This window comes from Physeter macrocephalus, chromosome 1, assembly GCF_002837175.3.
Source record: "Physeter macrocephalus isolate SW-GA chromosome 1, ASM283717v5, whole genome shotgun sequence".
Lineage (NCBI taxonomy): Eukaryota > Metazoa > Chordata > Mammalia > Artiodactyla > Physeteridae > Physeter > Physeter macrocephalus.
Window position 1 is genome coordinate 105,417,904 of NC_041214.2, and position 18,777 is coordinate 105,436,680.

At 38.7% G+C, this 18,777-nt stretch overlaps 1 protein-coding gene across 1 annotated transcript in view; it reads left to right on the forward strand.

Annotated features, from left to right (window-relative positions):
- IFT57 (intraflagellar transport 57) overlaps positions 1–18,777 on the forward strand; it is a 61,291-nt gene that overhangs the window by 10,695 nt on the left and 31,819 nt on the right. The window contains exon 5 of the mRNA XM_007114272.3: positions 4,521–4,589. Coding sequence (XP_007114334.2) covers positions 4,521–4,589 — 69 coding nt within the window. The remainder of the gene's footprint in view (positions 1–4,520; positions 4,590–18,777) is intronic.

The window sequence follows — 18,777 nt, forward strand, 5'->3', positions numbered from 1 at the left end:
AAATCCTTTTTCTAGTACCTACTGTTAAAGCTTTTTGCCTATGAGTGTTCAAGCCACCACAATTCAACAAGTATTTATTGATCACCCATGTAAATAGTACCGATTAGGTTATTATAAAAACATTATAAACTTGTCTCTTCTCCCATGGGCAATGAGTCACTGGCATTTCAATCATTTGCTCTGGTTAAGTAGACCATCATTAGTGCAAACACAGGATAGACTGAGCTGTTTCTCAAAGGTGTGGCTCTGCATGTATGCTTAAGATTTGACATGTAAACAGATCAGTTTTGTCTACACCTCTATGCCCCACTGCCCCCATCCCCAAAAATATGAACGTTAGTTGAGTGTATGGAATCTGCATTTATATTGTTTCATGTTTTACTAAAATCTTTCCAGTTCCCCAAAGATTAGCAGAGTTCCCCTATCTTATTTTAGTGGCCCTACTCCCAGAGATTCTACTTTCTGAGTAGCTCTGGGATGGAGCCTTACGTTTTCACAAGCTCCCAGGTGATGCTGATGCTGATGCTGCCTGTCTAAGAACCACATCTTGAGAACCACTGTCTTACATACTTCTTTTTATAAATTTCTTTTATTAATTTTTACTGGAGTATAGTTGCTTTACAATGTTGTGTTAGTTTCTTGCTGTACAGCAAAGTGAATCAGTCATACATATACATATATCCACTCTTCTTTAGATTTCCTTCCCATTTAGGTCACCACAGAGCACTGAGTAGAGTTCCCTGTGTTATACAGTAGGTTCTCATTAGTTATCCATTTTATGCATAGCAGTGTATATATGTCAGTCCCAATCTCCCAATTCATCCCACCCCTCCTAACCCCCTTGGTAACCATATGTTTTTTCTCTACGTCTTTGACTCTATTTCTGCTTTGCAAATAAGTTCACCTCTACCATTTTTCTAGATTCCACATATAAGTGATATTATACGATATTTGTTTTTCTCTTTCTGACTCACTTCACTCTGTCTGACACTCTCTAGGTCCATCCATGCCTCTACAAATGACCCAATTTCATTCCTTTTTATGGCTGAGTAATGTTCCATTGTATATATGTACCACATCTTCTCTATCCATTCCTCTGATGACTGACATTTAGTTTGCTTCCATGTCCTGGCTATTGTAAACAATGCTGCAATGAACACTGGGGTGTGTGCACCCTTTCGAATTAAGGTTTTCTCCAGATATATGCCTAGGAGTGGGATTCTGGGTCATACAGAAGCTCCAGTTTTAGCTTTTTAAGGAACCACCATACTTTTCTCCATAGTAGCTGTACCAATTTACATTCCAACCAACAGTGTAGGAGGGTTCCCTTCTCTCCACACTCTCTCCAGCATTTATTGTTTGTAGATTTTTTGATGATGTCCATTCTGACCGGTGTGAGGTTCATTAGGTCCCATTTGTTTATTTTTGTTTTTATTTTCTTACTCTAGGAGGTAGGTCAAAAAAGATCTTGCTGTGATTTATGTCAAAGAGTGTTCTGCCAATATTTTCCTCTTAGAGTTTTACAGTATCCAGCCTTACATTTAGGTCTCTAATCCATTTTGAGTTTACTTTTGTGTATGGTGTTAAGGAGTGTTCTAATTTCATTCTTTTACTTGTAGCTGTCCAGTTTTCCCAGCACCACTTATTGAAGAGGCTGTCTTTTCTCCATTGTATATTCCTGCCTCCTTTGTCATAGATCAGGCGGCCACAGGTGTGTGGGTTTATCTCTAGACTTTCTATCCTGTTCCATTGATCTATATTCCTGTTTTTTGTGCCAGTACCATACTGTCTTGATTACTGTAGCTTTGTAGTATTGTCTGAAGTCATGGAGCCTGATTCCTCCAGCTCTGTTTTTCTTTCTAAGATTGCTTTGGCTATTCGGGGTCTTTTGTGTTTCCATACAAAGTGTAAAATTTTTTTGTTCTAGTTCTGTGAAAAATACCCTTGATAATTTGAAAGGGACTGTGTTGAATCTGTAGATTGCTTTGGGTAGTATAGTCATTTTCACAATACTGATTCTTCCAATCCAAGAACATGGTATATCTCTCCATATGTTTGTATCATCTTTGATTTCTTTCATCGGTGTTTTATAGTTTTATGAGTACAGGTCTTGTGCCTCCTTAGGGATTCCTTTTATTTCTTTTTCTTCTCTGATTGCCATGGCTAGGACTTCCTAAACTAAGTTGAATAATAGTGGTGAGAGTGGGCATCGCTCTGATCTTTATGATTTCTTTCCTTCTACTAACTTTGGGTTTTGTTTTGTCTTCTTTCTCTAGTTGCTTTAGATGTAATGATAGGTTTGTCTTGTTCCTGATCCTAGAGGAAATGCTTTCAGCTTTTCACCATTGAGTATGATGTTCGCTGTGGGTTTGTTGTATGTGGCTTTTATTATGTTGAGGTAGGTTCCCTTTAAGCCCACTTTGTGGAGAGTTTTTATCATAAATGGGGTTGAACTTTGTCAAAAGTTTTTTCTGCATCTATTGAGATGATCATATGGTTTTTATTCTTCAGTTTCTTAATGCGATGTATCACATTGATTGATTTGCATATGTTGAAGAATCCTTGCATCCCTGGGATAAATCCCACTTGATCAGGGTGTATGATCCTTTTAATGTGTTATTGGATTTGGTTTGCTAGTGTTTTGTTGGGGATTTTTGTGTCTATGTTCATCACTGATATTGGCCTGTAGTTTTCTCTTTTTGTGGTATCTTTGTCTGGTTTTGGTATTAGGGTGATGGTGGCCTTGTCGAATGAGCTTGGGAGTGTTCTTCCCTCTGTAATTTTTTGGAAGAGTTTCAGAAAGGTAGGTGTTAACTCTTCTCTAAATGTTTGATAGAATTAACCTGTGAAGCCATCTGGTCCTGGACTTTTGTTTGTTGGAAGATTTTTAATCACAGTTTCAATTTCAGTACCTGTGATTGGTCTGTTCATACTTTTTCCTGGTTCAGTGTTGGAAGGTTGTAGCTTTCTAAGAATTTGTCCGTTTCTTCTGGGTTGTCCATTTTATTGGCGTATAGTTGCTTGTAGTCATCTCTTATGATCCTTTGTATTTCTGTTGTTACTTCACCTTTTTCATTTCTGATTTTGTTGATTTGAATCCTCTCCCTCTTTTCCTTGATGAGTCTGGCTAAAGGTTTATCAATTTTGTTTATCTTCTCAAAAAACCAGCTTTTAGTTTCATTGATCTTTGCTATTGTTTTCTTTGTCTCTATTTCATATATTTCTGCTCTGATCTTTATGATTTCTTTCCTTCTACTAACTTTGGGTTTTGTTTTGTCTTCTTTCTCTAGTTGCTTTAGATGTAATGATAGGTTATTTGGGATTTTTCTTGTTTCTTGAGGTAGAATTGTATTGCCGTAAACTTCCCTCTTAGAATTACTTTAGCTGCATCCCATAAGTTTGGGATTGTCGTGTTTTCATTGTCATTTGTCTCTAGGTATTTTTTGATTTCCTCATTGATGTCTTCAGTGATCCATTGATTATTTAGTAACATATTTTTTAGCCTCCATGTGTTTGTGTTTTATACAGTTTTTTTCCTGTAATTGATTTCTAATCTCATAGTGTTGTGGTCAGAAAAGAAGCTTGATACTTCTAAGTGCTTAAAGATAAGGGTTATCTTTGAAATCTGCCACTGCAGCTTTTGTACTTTTTTTTTTTTGTTTTTCTGTACAAGACTTCAGGGCCAAGTTCCATTTGCTTTATTACCATGTCTTTAAGCTTTGGATATTCTTGTTAAATTTGTTTCACCCACTATGTCACTTGTCGCCACAAAGACATTTGAAGAGAAAGGGGAACTAACGTTTTGTTGTATATGCTTAGAGAACCTGCTCAGACTCTGTATTTACTGTATATTGGAGAGGGGATTGATTCTCAAAGGGTCACTTCTGACACCATTCCCCATATCAGCTGGGCTAGGAATCAGGACCAGCTTGGAATCTACCTGAACTTTTCTTTTAGATAGTTAATATCTAAGATCCAAGTTTAGAATCTTACATGTGTATATTTTACATCCTTATATAGATTTAATATTTAATATCTTTAAACTTGAGCATATAAAAGATGAGATGTCAAAAATATACATTAATGTGATTGGTCCCTGCAGTAGGTGAGAGTATTCTGTATCTGTCAGCCTCTTATTTTTGTCCATTTTAGTCATGTTACTCAAAGTTTCCATTAACTCCTTCCAGTGTCTCTTTATTTCAGATATGCCACTTGGGACTGTTTCTTGTTATGTTTTTATGTTTATTTATCCCCAGTTTCACAGCAGTGGCATCTTTCTCTCTTTTTTTCTTTTCTTCAGTGACTCTAAAAGAGGTCCTATTTTTAAATGGCATCATCAAAACCTCAGAAAACGGATAACATTATGCCCTACTTTATGCACACTACTAGGTTTTTAAATACCCTTTCCTGCATTAGTCTTTCTATAGAGCTTAGCATATTAAGTATGTGAAATCTGAAAATACCTTTTTTTATTACAACTTTTATAATTATTAACTTTTAAACTCTTTTATTTTTCTAAGGAAGAGGAGACAGACAATGAAGAAAACTTCATTGATCTCAGTGTTTTGAAGGCCCAGACCTATCGCTTGGTAAGTTACATGGGATACACACAGGACCAACAAGCAGTCAGTACACATATTCTGCTGGAAATTGAAACAAGTAGAAATCATTCCTGGCCATTGCTTTGTGTGTCATTTGAAAAGTAGCTCTCGAAGCTGTTTTTCTATATATACAATATTATAATTATAGCAAATATAAAAATCAGAGGGGCAAGTGGGAAAACCTTCTGTCCATACCATGGAATATCAACTCAGGGCTTCTCATGTAAACTGGAAATAATTGATTTGCCTTATGTTATTTTTTTATTATGGAAAAACGTATATAATTCAAGTTATTTTCCATTATAATGGGCAGTATTGAATGGTCTTGATTATAGGAAATACTCAAATGGTAATTCTTTGAAATAAATGGTTTATATTAAGACTGGTGTATGGATAGGTAGTCATATGTTGCTTCAAGTCAGTTTTTGCTCTGTTTTAATTAGGAAATAAATCCAGTCTATAAAAGAGAACCCACTTAATGAGATATTTCAAAAGTACGTTTGGGATTTTTTTATTTTCCTATATGTTATATTTCAATAAAGTGATACCTATTGCATGCTCAAAAAAGTATGTATGAAACACAGTCTTATTTGTTCTTTATTTAATTATTCTTATCTCAATTCTACCAACAAGTTTGGATCTAGTTTTGGGTTCCTGTCATGAAGACTTTCCTTGGCCAGCTCACCCCACGCTGATCTCTTCACTTATCATTCACTGCCTTAGTATTGTTAGTCAGCATTAGTAACTATTATTAATGATATGTGTGCATTTTCTGCCCAACTTGAGGTGTAATATAACATAACGTTGTGGCTAACTTGACTGAGTGTGTGAGTTGACTTTGAGACTTTCAGTACTTAACTAGCTGTCTGACCTTTGGCAGGTTTCCAACCTTCTTGTGCCTTATCTTCCTCATCTGTAAAATGAGGATAAAAATGTTACCTTTTATGTAGAGTTTTTAAAGATTAAAAGAGTTACTACGTCTAAGGCATTTATAATGATGTCTGGCACATAGAAAGTACCTAAAAGGTGTTGGCAAAAACCAAAACCACACCTTCCCCCCACATTCCTCCTCTCAAATCTGACTTGTACAAGCTCCTTGCTAACATGGATAACTATCATTTTTTATATTCTCCATAGTATAACACAGAAGATTCTGAATAAATGCTTCTTAAATGAAAGAATGTATTTTTTGCTGCTCAATTGAAAATTATTTCAGAATAATGTGTTAACATTTAAATCCAAACAGATAAACTCCAGTTGTAACAATACATTTGCACATCACTTTGTAGTTTTCAAAATACTTTAAAACACGTTTTTTAGTGACCTTGTAAGGCATTTGAGAAGATGTTATCTCCATTTTACAGATACAAAAACTGAAATTTATCACCTTGGGACAGTTTGATCTTTTAAAAAGCTAATAAATTACAGTGGCTTAATTTGAACTCATTTTCTCCAAACTCCCAATTCTATTGCTTTTTCTCCTTTACCTTAAAACGAGAGTTCAACGGGATAGATTCCTATCTTAAGCAAGGACACTGTGGTGCTTGGTGTTCCTGTATGTTTTGAAGATGTGATGACAGAGTTCTAAAGTATGAAAAAAAAAAACAGAAGTAGAGATGCATACACAGTTATTCTTAGAAAGAAGCTGATATTTGTACTCTTCATTCTTATATTGATGGTATAAATAGAGGCCAGTAAAGGCCACCTGTGATTCCCTCTGGACTAAGTAGTTTGAGTATTGGGAAGGAGCAAAGTGATTTAACTTGCCTTTACCACTATGCTAAGTCCCTATTGGTCCTGATTTCAATTTTTCACTTCAATTAAGCTGTGTAAGGATGGGTTTTCCCCCTACCTGTGACTTTATAATTATCTAGGTATTAGATCCTTTGGACAATGATTATATGCCATATACCTTTTTGAACTAAGACTATGTATGGTTGCATTTTCACAAGAGGAAGAAGTTGAACACCAGGTGTTTGTGGATGGTCAGCCATGAAGTACTAATGAGGCAGAAAACCCTTTCAAATTTTAAAAAATCTGGCAAGTTTATGATGTTGCCCACTAAAGCCATCTGCCTGAGACAGCTGTATCTGACTATAGCTTGTGATGGCTCAGGCTGCTCTTTCCCCAAGACAGAATTGCGCTATAGGTTAGTAACACAGATTTAAGATTTTGTGTTTCATGCAGCATGTGGGCTCACAATGCAGAAGAAATATTATTTTACTAAAGTTGATGTGATGAATTCTGCACTAGAGCAAGAATGATGGATACTATCTAGGAAATTGATGTACTAAATGTATACGTGACTGTGCCAGCCCAGCAATGTGCGGATTACCACAGTTCCCCTCTACCTGTGGTTTTGAAACAATAGATGCTTCTCCAGTCATTCTCTAATCCTCCCCATTTTATTGTTCTTCACAGACTTCGGCATTGTATTCGTCTGATTTGTTTATTGTCTATCTCAACCAGTAGGATGCAAACTCATCTAGAGCAGAAGCTTTTTAACTGCTTTTGCACCTGTGCCTGGTGTGTAGAAAGTGCTCAATACCGAATAATGTTGAATGAATATACACGTGAATGAATGCTATTTTATATTTATAGTTTTATGAGAAAGTATAGTTTAATCTTCATAGAGAAAAGAACTTCTCAGAAATAATTGGGTCCTCTTCTATGTACTGTGTAGGATAATGCAGGGAGAAATCTACTTATATTTCTTTCTTTCATTAAATAAAGCAAAGTCTAGGCCCTGAAAAGTGTGCCCTTAAGTATCATGGTGACTCAAGAAGCTAGGTGTACACGAGCATTTTCCTGAGATTTGTGGTAAATGGAGCATGAGAAAAGGTAAATGAAAGAGACATATGTTGTAGACTGTGTTCTCTGAAAGTGGACACTGAGACAGAGTTTGGGATGCAAGATGTTCATGGTGAAAGGCCAGGGTGAGAAGTGTTGCCTGCTGGGCCGGTCGCTGGAGGCGGTCTGCCCTGGGAAGGACGCGGCCCCAGGTAAGGTGGCTCTGCATGTGGGACAGAGCCCGAGGGAGCTGACAGCCGGAAGCCAGCTGCTGGCCACCTTGCCCGCAACTGAGCGCAAGTCCTTCCTTGAAGGGAGACCCTAGAGGTCTAGCTTCCTGACTCCCACTGCATAATTGAAGCCTGTAACCACTAATTTGAAATTTGTAAAGAGTTGCTGTGTGCCCATTGACTAAACTTTAAGATGTCTGCCTAGTCAGACCGTAACGCAGCAGCAGTATTTCATGAGCACTGAAACCAGTGTTCTAAGAAAATGGCGCTTCCTATCAATCACGAACGCTTATAGTGATGGCCCTGGTTTGTTTGGAAGCAGGTGTTTTTCAGAATAGTTATTTACTTTGAGGTTTAAAAAATATATTTTAAAGGCATTTTTGCTGTGATTTCTTCCTCCAATTCTGTTACCCCATTGTGGTTTTACCAATAATACAGGCATACCGCATCTTGTGGCGCTTCACTTTATTGTGCTTTGAAGATACTGCATTTTTTATAAATTGAAGGTTTGTGGCAACCCTGCATCAAGCAAGTCTACTGGTGCCATTTTTCCAACAGTATTTGCTCACTGTGTCTCTGTGTCACATTTTGATAATCCTCAAAATGTTTCAAATTGTTTTCAAATGTTTTTCATTATCGTTATATTTGTTACAGCAATTTGTGATCAGTGATCTTTAATGTTACTACTACAGCTTGCTAAGGGCTCAGATGATGGTTAGCATTTTTAGTGATAAAATATTTTTAATTAAAGCACATACATTATGTTTTTAGACATAATGCTATTGCACACTTAATAGACTACAGTGTATTGTAAATATATCTTTTATATGCACTGGGAAACCAAAAAATTTGCATGACTTGCTTCTTTATTGTGGTATTTACTTTATTGAGGTGGAACCAGACCTGCAATATCTCTGAGGTATGCCTGTACTTTGCAAGATAATAACTCCTGCAATTAGTGAGGGATTGCTTTATTTTTCCAGCGTTTGATTTGCAGGTTAGTTATTTAAATTTTGAATTTTTTCTTAGAAAGAAAAAAATATGGATGGATATTAGTCTACACTCTCTCTGTCCCTCTGATTTCTGAATGTTCTTGAAATCTGAAATTGAGCGAAAGCGTCCCTGAGAGTGGCCATGGTGGGAGGGACACTGGTGCGGAATTAAAGCTCTGACAGTTGGGCAGAGCCTGTGAGGGTTAGGGGTGCGGTAGAATGTTCAGAGATGTGAGGGGTGGGAGCAGGGAAGGAAGGCTCTGGTGGCAAGGTGTTCGGCAGGTGTTCTGGGTCATTTCTGTTTCAAACTTGAGTATGCTGATTGGAAAGTGCCTGTATGTTCATGGTAACTGTGCTGTAATTATGAGTGGTCTTTGCAGCTCCCCTCCATTCTGAAGCTCAATAGAATAACAGCAGTAGTGTTCTGGCAGCATGAGGCAGATGTGTCATTCTTCTCCCCCAGTGGAAAAAAAAAAAAGATTGGAGGGAAGCTGTGTGCTCTCTGAATTCTATTTTTAAATGCCCATCACTTCATTTCAAAACATTTTTTTCAAGCATGCCATAGACACCATTCTTCCTTGAGATGCTAAATTTGAGGTTTTAGAAACCAAATCCTGAGTTATACAGCATAAAACCAACTATCTCAAAAGGTTTAAACACAATTGGTTTCTAATTACTTAGCAAAAAATTCATTGTACCAAGAATGAGAGAATTTTTAGCTTAAAAAGCAAAAGCTGTAAGGAAGTAAAAATCTGGGCTTAGAATAAAAAATCATCATTTCAGTTTTAGTTTAGGATGTCATTGTGGCAAGGCTGCAATATTGTGATCGAAAGGGGGAGAACATGGATCTACTTCGATTAATATCTTAAATACATTTTTCTTATTTTACATATGATTTACACTTTACTCTTCAACAAAATGTCCTTTCTTAATACAGGAAAAAAATACCATTCTACAACATAACGTGCCCCATAGGATGCCCCTGGTTCTGATTCCTGCTTGAGGAAAATGTTTTTTCTTCTCTTTTCCTGAAACATTTGGGTGTGAGTTCTTCTATCTGGGCTCTGACTGTGGGAAGTCTATCATTGGTGTTTCACAGAAGAAACAATTAAAACGCCACATGTTCGAGTGTGATGGAACACATTGCTGAGTAAATGCTTTTATTTCTCTGGTAGCTAGCCCGTACCACCCCATCAGTTTTACATCTGGAGGTGAATAGGAAATGTAGGTTAGAGAAAAAAGCTGTACTCCTCACTGCTCAGAGGAGGCTCAAACAGCAGTTCTTGCTGGGTGTAAAAGAGAATTTTACTTGATCTTTAGTGTAGCTTTTGAACGCACACTTGAAATAGGAAAGATCCTTGTTTCCATTCGTGGTTTTATTGTGAGCCTAGAAAGAAGTAGGAAGCAAGGACTTTTCAAGGTCCCTTCTAGCTCTGAGTCCATACCTTCAAGGTCAATGCTACAGTGGAAAAGCAGCCTTAGATAAAATCCTGACCACATGTCACTAGCCATGTGGCCATACCGATTTATCCTCTCTGTAACTCAGCTTTCTTATCTGTAAGATGGGGACACAATTCAACCAAGGGTTATTTTAAGATTAATAGAACTTGGGCACCACACCTAGCATGGTGCTGGCCTAGAGTATACATTTGATGCATTTCTTATTTTGTATAATTTTTTACCTCTCCTAGAGACTGGAATTAGTTACAAACATTCTTAGGTGCTGTAGGAGACTAGCAAAAGCCCCAGTCTCTCAATACAAATAAATTTCTAGATCACCATGAGTATTTTTGAATAAGAAGCTTACATAGCATATAAGTTATCAAGAAGGTTGCATTTTGATGTAAATTAGGAAGCTCTGGTGATAGCATGGCTTTATTTTCATAATCTGTCACATGAATTATTATTGAAGGCCCACTGGACTCAATCTGCTGTCACGTAGGGTCTCCCCTACAGAAATGACTAAGGTGAATTTAATGAAAAGTAATACAATGATTTTTTTTTCCAGGAATCATTTGAAAGCCGTCCTTTTATAAACGGGTAGGTTGTATTTCCTACATCAACACTAACAGCCTATATTTATTATGTAATTCAGTATATTAGATGCATACCCAGAATGTGTGCTTTTTTTCAGTCCTCCTCTGCAAACGTACAATCTTTAAATACACCCACCCCCACCTATCCCCCCTCAACAGTGTTAGTGCTTTGAATATCTGACGATTCATTTTCATCCAGGACATCTAGTTAGTTACTAAGACCTGTGGATGCTGCCTTTGAAATCTCTCTCATATTCATCTCCCCACCTCCCTTTTCCAAAATATTTTTCATTTTGCTCCTCAATCTTACTTACCAAAACATGACTTTAGTCAGATCCTTCTGAATTCAGTAACTTTTGATGGCTTTTCGTTGCCTTCAGGTCAGTTTATACAGATTATAAAGCAATGCATTTTTGGTCTGGCTTTCAAAACCCTTAGCAATTTGACAACTGTCCTCATAGCCAACTTTATTTTCTTTCACTGGAATAACTTTTCCAGGTTAAGTTAAAGAGGACCTCTCGTAGGTTTTGAAACACCTCAGGAGTATATCTGCTCTCATCCTATCCTCTTTTCCTTTGTCTCTTACCCAAAATGCCTTTCCATCATCTCTCTACCTGACTCTTCAATGTTCAAGGTTCAGCTCAAATTCTGCCTTCGTAGCAATACCTTCCCTTCTCACCCAGCCCCACTTAATCCTATGATCCACAAATGTACAACCCATAAATCTTCATAAATCACAGCTAGCATGTTCTTTTATGAGGATCTTTTATCATTTTATTCACTGTCCCTGGAGTAGCACAGTACCTGGTATATAATAGGTACTAAATAAAGTTTGGTGGGCTAAGTTATTTTACCTTGTTTGTAACTTTACTTTGTCTCCCCTCTGGCTTAAAGGACAAAATTCACATTCCTCAGCCTGTCCTCTAAGGTCTTTCACAATATATTCAATATTTTTTGCTCCCCGGTATTCACCTTTTTAAGCCCCTCGTCTCTCTTCTCGTATGATCTTCACAAGCCATGTTCATTCAATATTTCATATTTTGGCTTATGATGCTTTCCTGCCCATATAAACCCTTGGCTTGCCTTTTCTGCCTGTTTACATGCCAAACTTCCTTGTAAAGTTAAACTTAAATCTCACCATCGCCATTAAAACGCACTTCTCTCTCTTATTCAAACTCCTGAAGCATTTACCACCTGTACCAGCTAGTTTTTGGAAGTTAATCAAACTTATATTTTTACTTGTTTTTATTGAAAAAACTATTGTTTTTAAAAGGGAAGTATATTCTTTGTTTTTTTTTAAGGAAAGCACAAAAGAGTACAAAGAAAAAATTAAAAATTTCTTCAAATCTCAGCTCCCAGATATAAACATTATATCCCTTTACACATAATTGCCCTGAGGTCATGTAAGATGCTAACATTTAATGAATCTGGATGAAGGGTATATGGGAATTCTTTGTGCTACTTGTGTAATTTTTTGTGTAAGTCTGAAAAAAATTATATTGACACAAAAATAGATTAATGAAGTAGTGCAGAGTTCATAAAATAATCCACATATACAGTTGGGAACTAGATCCCACATGCTGCAACTAAGAGCCCGCACACAGCAATGAAGATCCTGCATGCCGCAACTAAGACCTGCTGCAGCCAAATAAACAAATATTTTTTAAAAATTACAGCCAGTAAATGTCAGCATTTACCAGTATCCAGAATCCAGTCTGACAGTGGTGTCTGATCTTCCTAAGAGGTAGGGATTTTGGCTTGGTAATTATAGATGTAAGCACCTCCACTTATTCTTGTTTCATTACTAGTTCAGTGTTGGGATCTTCTAACTCTCCCTTCATCTCCCGTTTTCACCTGGAAGTCTGTGAATCCAGATTCTGTCCAGGCCCTTATAATCTAGGTCCTCCCAGCAGGCTCCCATCTGAACTTGCGATCTCTCTGTAATGTCTGACATGGGGACTCCATTCCCAAGGAAATGTCTTCTCATTTCCTTGCCTGAGCAAGGTGCCTGAGCCTTGAGCTTCACTCTTGGTTTGCCCATGCAGCCATATATGTTCCCTTTACCAGACAAGGTCTCAGTCAGTGATCAAGGGATGTTTTGTAGGGTGGCTATAATTAGTCAAGTTTTAGAAATACTGCTTTACGCTATCCCAGCTTTCTTCTTTATTCCCAATGGGGGGATGTCTTAACCAGAGCCAACTGCCCAATCTGGCTTGGACCCTTGGGATCAAAAAGATCCTGTACCAGGCTTTTGTTGTTATGGACCCAGCAGAGTTGAAATGAGTGGAGTTAACTCTTGCTGATATCAGGAAGTCACAGTCAACATTTCTCTGGCCAGTAACCTGATTAGTCCCTGTTCTCTTACTGGGTTTCCCAGTAATGAGTGTGCAGTACCCATTAGGAATAGTTTCTCCCCAAAGAGATAGTTTTAAGTTCTTTGTTTTAAGATGGCAGCTCAACAGGTATACCAAAAACATGACCAGTGCTTCCACTGTATATCACCTGTAACAATTTTCTGTATTAATACTTAATAGGTCCGTCTCTCTTTGTTAATACATTACTCCCCCTACTGGTAGCCGTGGCCTACCTGGAGTCCCCAGAGTTAAGTAAGAAGTTTTGTACTTTGAAAATGTATCAGGTTTTGTAGTCATACTTAGCCTAATTGACCAGAACAGCTTTGCAGCACTATGCACGCTATCCAATGCAAAGGGCTTTATATATCCTCACATGATCTCCCTTACTGATTGAGAATGTAATGCTGCCGATGATCTGACAGGAGGCGGAGCTCAGGTGGTAATGCGAGCAATAAGGAGTGGCAGTAAATACAGATGAAGCTTCACTCACTCACCGGCCTCTCACCTCCTGCTGTGCTGCTTGGTTCCTAACAGGCCACAAATACAGGTGCGTGGCCCGGGTATACAGGGCCTTCTCTTATTACACCCCTATCATCATAAGACCAACCACAACCAACTATGTATATTTATGTGTGTGTGTGTGTGTGTGTGTGTATAAATACACTTTTTAATCTAGAACATATGGAGATTTGAAGTTGTCTCAAACATACTTTTAAGGCCACCATCATTTGCGATCTCAAGCAGTTGATCCTCTTCTAGCACGGACAAAGTCAATTGCCACTCACTGGTAAGGTTTTGATATGAGTTTGCAAGCAATTGATTTATTATGGTCTCTGTGCAGTCAAACCTCTCTGCTAATGATAATCTGTATCTGCAGCCGCTCCTCAGCGCTAGCATCACTGCCTCAGCTCCACCTCAGATCATCAGGCCTTAGATTCTCAGAAGGAGTGCGCAACCTAGATCCCTCACATGCGCAGTTCCCAGTAGGGTTCACGCTCCTATGAGAATGTAATGCTGCCGATGATCTGACAGGAGGCGGAGCTCAGGTGGTAATGCAAGCAATAAGGAGTGGCAGTAAATACAGATGAAGCTTCACTCACTCACCGGGCCTCTCACCTCCTGCTGTGCTGCCTTGGTTCCTAACAGGCCACAAATACAGGTGCGTGGCCCCGGATAGATTAATGAAGCAGTGCAGAGTTCATAAAATAATCCACACATACAGTTATATTAGTATATGAAGCAATGCAAATCAATCAGGAAAACTATTCAATTAAATGGTGATAGGATAACAGGCTACTCATTTGGAGGAAAAAGATGGACTCCTCCCTCATATCTTACACCCAAATAAACCTCACATGGATCAACAAATTAAAAAATGATGAGGCCCAAGAATATGAGTGGCAAGTGTAATATTCATGGGTTGAAATAGGCATGATAAAGCATGGCAAGAAAACTAAAAACCATAAAGGAAAAATACTAATAAATCTGACCACATAAAAATTAAAACCTTATATATAGAGGGGAGGAGTACATCATAAAGTTAAAAAACAAGTAATAAACTGGGCGGATATAGTTGTTACCTATATGACAAAGGATTGATAGGCATACAGTAAGGTGTTTCAGAGCTTGTGCTCTAGGGTAACATTGCCTGGGCCCTGCCACTTACTAATGATGTGACATTGCGAAAATTACCTAACTGCTCTCTACCTCATTTTTCTCATTCGAAAAAAATAGGAATAAGGCTCCTTTGATTCATGGTGTTATTACTGGGCACTTAACCCATATGTAAAAGTATCTAGTACCAGGCTTGGCATATAATGATGATAATTATAGCTACTAACATATATTGAGGGCTTACTATGTACCAGGTATTGTGAAAGCCTTTCAAATACATCATTTAATTTAATCTCCGTATCAACCCTTCCAATGAGGAGAGGGTACTATTATTATTCCCATTTTACAGATAGGAACCCTGAGGTTTAATGACAGCTAGTAAGTGATGAAGCGGGGGTTTGACCAGAGACGGCATTCCTGATTCATTCACTTAACATTTACATCATGCTGTCGTGATTCTCAAGACAACTTAGTTCCCTTTTCCCTGAGTCCTGGGAATATTTACTCTTGACAGTTAATTGGACTTTCATGTTCCTCTCAGTAGGTATATGAATCGAGTTCTTCGAATGTATTTGAGCACTGATATATCCATGTGGTTACAATCTCAAAAGAAACCTTATAGAAATTTGTTCCGTTAAAAAGTTAGACTTATTTTCACATTCTACAACAGCAGTCCCCAGCCTTTTTGGCACCAGGGACCGGTTTCATGGAAGACAATTTTTCCACGGACCGGGGGTGGGGGTGGGATGGCTTCGGGATGATTCAAGTGCGTTACATTTATTGTGCATTTTATTTCTATTATTATCACATTGTAATATGTAATGAAATAATTATACAACTCACCATAATGCAGAATCAGTGGGAGCTCTGAGCTTGTTTTCCTGCAACTGGATGGTCCCATCTGGGTGTGATGGGAGACACTGATACCCGAAGTGTGTTGCTTATGGCCAGTTTACTCCATGATCTCGTTTTGGTTGCTGTCACTGCAGAAAACCCTGCTTCACAAAGATAGGATGTTGGAAACGGAAGCAGGTTTTTCAGTGCTTTTGTGGCAATCTCAGGATACTGTGCCTTGACTTTAATCTAGAACATATGGAGATTTGAAGTTGTCTCAAACATACTTTTAAGGCCACCATCATTTGCGATCTCAAGCAGTTGATCCTCTTCTAGCACGGACAAAGTCAATTGCCACTCACTGGTAAGGTTTTGATATGAGTTTGCAAGCAATTGATTTATTATGGTCTCTGTGCAGTCAAACCTCTCTGCTAATGATAATCTGTATCTGCAGCCGCTCCCCAGCGCTAGCATCACTGCCTCAGCTCCACCTCAGATCATCAGGCCTTAGATTCTCAGAAGGAGTGCGCAACCTAGATCCCTCACATGCGCAGTTCCCAGTAGGGTTCACGCTCCTATGTGTGTGTGTGTGTGTGTGTGTGTATAAATACATACACACACAGAGAACACAGTATTTCTTCAGATGCTTAACTATCCCATTAATATTACCTGGGAAAAGGGGATACTACTTTCTGGAACAGGATTCTGAGCAGGCTAGTAACATTGCATGTTTTTGTTTGTTTGTTTTTGGTGTGTTTTGTATTTCAGGTTCATTTTATTTTTTTAAAAAATTTATTTATTTTTGGCTGCGTTGGGTCTTTGCTGCACGTGGGCTTTCTCTAGTTGCAGCGAGGAGGGGCTGCTCTTCGTTGTGGTAGCGGGCTTCTCATTGCGGTGTCTTCTCTTGTTGCGGAGCACGGGCTCTAGGCATGTGGGCTTCAGTAGTTGTGGCACATGGGCTCAGTAGTTGTGGCTCGCAGGCTGTAGAGAGCAGGCTCAGTAGTTGTGCCATGTGGGCTTAGTTGCTCTAGGGCATGTTTTTTTTTGATAGATTAGCCGGGGTTTAATTTGGTTATTCAGAACAAATCTGAAGATACTTTTTTTATGGTATTAAACATTTTTTTCTTCATAGTAATATAGTGTTAAATTATAACCCGTGTCCCCTGCATTGGCAGGCGGATTCTTAACCACCGCGCCACCAGGTAAGTCCCTCAGGTTCATTTTAGAAACAAACTTCTCAGGATTAAGGTGATGGTGACATGGTTCAGATCAATGTAAAACCTAATTTGGAAAGAAAATAATGAATCAGAATCACAATTTGTGCTTTTTTAATCATGAAGAAGAATTGACTTGTAGGGACATGAAAGGTTTTAACTCTGCCTTAAGTATAATTTGTTAAAATCATTGGATTTTGATGAGCACTCTTGATAGAAATAACTTATCCCTCTATCTAGCTTTATTGATAGATTGTAAGGAAACGGGGACACTAGATATCCTTAGGAGAAACCCTGTTTAATTCATAGTAAGACCGTATATACTATATTAGCCTTTTGGCCACCTATCCTATCTTGAAAAAAACAGCAGATGAGGAAAAATGCAAAAAAGGCCTCTGAGCAACCAAAATAAGTATAAACACTTCCATTTAAAAAGATTCTATGAAGAGACCTAACCTCACTGCCCCCTGTCCCTGAGTGCTCACTTTTTTCCCCTGTATTCTGACTTTGCCTAAGTTCTAACAAGCTTGGTTATCAGGTTTCTAAACCCACAGCACCCTAGGAGGAGGAAGGGGTGCTACAGGCAAGCAGGGAGACAGACGCAGGTCATCACTGGCATCTTGATAACAGGAAGCTACAGGGACAGTTTACAGGCAGAATGTGAGCAACTTTAGTTATCTGGGATCATTTAGTGTGGGATCAGTCATATCCAGATTTCTCCGCCCTGAGGGCATCATTGTATTACGGAATAGTACATACAATACGAGACATCAAAAAGATTAAATTATAGTCAGTAAGGGACTTCTCTGGTGGTCCAGTGGTTAAGACTCCATGCTTCCAATGCAGGGGGCCTGGGTTTGATCCCTGGTCAGGGAACTAGATCCCACATGCTGCAACTAAGAGCCCGCACACAGCAATGAAGATCCTGCATGCCGCAACTAAGACCTGCTGCAGCCAAATAAACAAATATTTTTTAAAAATTACAGCCAGTAAATGTCAGCATTTACCAGTATCCAGAATCCAGTCTGACAGTGGTGTCTGATCTTCCTAAGAGGTAGGGATTTTGGCTTGGTAATTATAGATGTAAGCACCTCCACTTATTCTTGTTTCATTACTAGTTCAGTGTTGGGATCTTCTAACTCTCCCTTCATCTCCCGTTTTCACCTGGAAGTCTGTGAATCCAGATTCTGTCCAGGCCCTTATAATCTAGGTCCTCCCAGCAGGCTCCCATCTGAACTTGCGATCTCTCTGTAATGTCTGACATGGGGACTCCATTCCCAAGGAAATGTCTTCTCATTTCCTTGCCTGAGCAAGGTGCCTGAGCCTTGAGCTTCACTCTTGGTTTGCCCATGCAGCCATATATGTTCCCTTTACCAGACAAGGTCTCAGTCAGTGATCAAGGGATGTTTTGTAGGGTGGCTATAATTAGTCAAGTTTTAGAAATACTGCTTTACGCTATCCCAGCTTTCTTCTTTATTCCCAATGGGGGGATGTCTTAACCAGAGCCAACTGCCCAATCTGGCTTGGACCCTTGGGATCAAAAAGATCCTGTACCAGGCTTTTGTTGTTATGGACCCAGCAGAGTTGAAATGAGTGGAGTTAACTCTTGCTGATATCAGGAAGTCACAGTCAACATTTCTCTGGCCAGTAACCTGATTAGTCCCTGTTCTCTTACTGGGTTTCCCAGTAATGAGTGTGCAGTACCCATTAGGAATAGTTTCTCCCCAAAGAGATAGTTTTAAGTTCTTTGTTTTAAGATGGCAGCTCAACAGGTATACCAAAAACATGACCAGTGCTTCCACTGTATATCACCTGTAACAATTTTCTGTATTAATACTTAATAGGTCCGTCTCTCTTTGTTAATACATTACTCCCCCTACTGGTAGCCGTGGCCTACCTGGAGTCCCCAGAGTTAAGTAAGAAGTTTTGTACTTTGAAAATGTATCAGGTTTTGTAGTCATACTTAGCCTAATTGACCAGAACAGCTTTGCAGCACTATGCACGCTATCCAATGCAAAGGGCTTTATATATCCTCACATGATCTCCCTTACTGATATACAGGGCCTTCTCTTATTACACCCCTATCATCATAAGACCAACCACAACCAACTA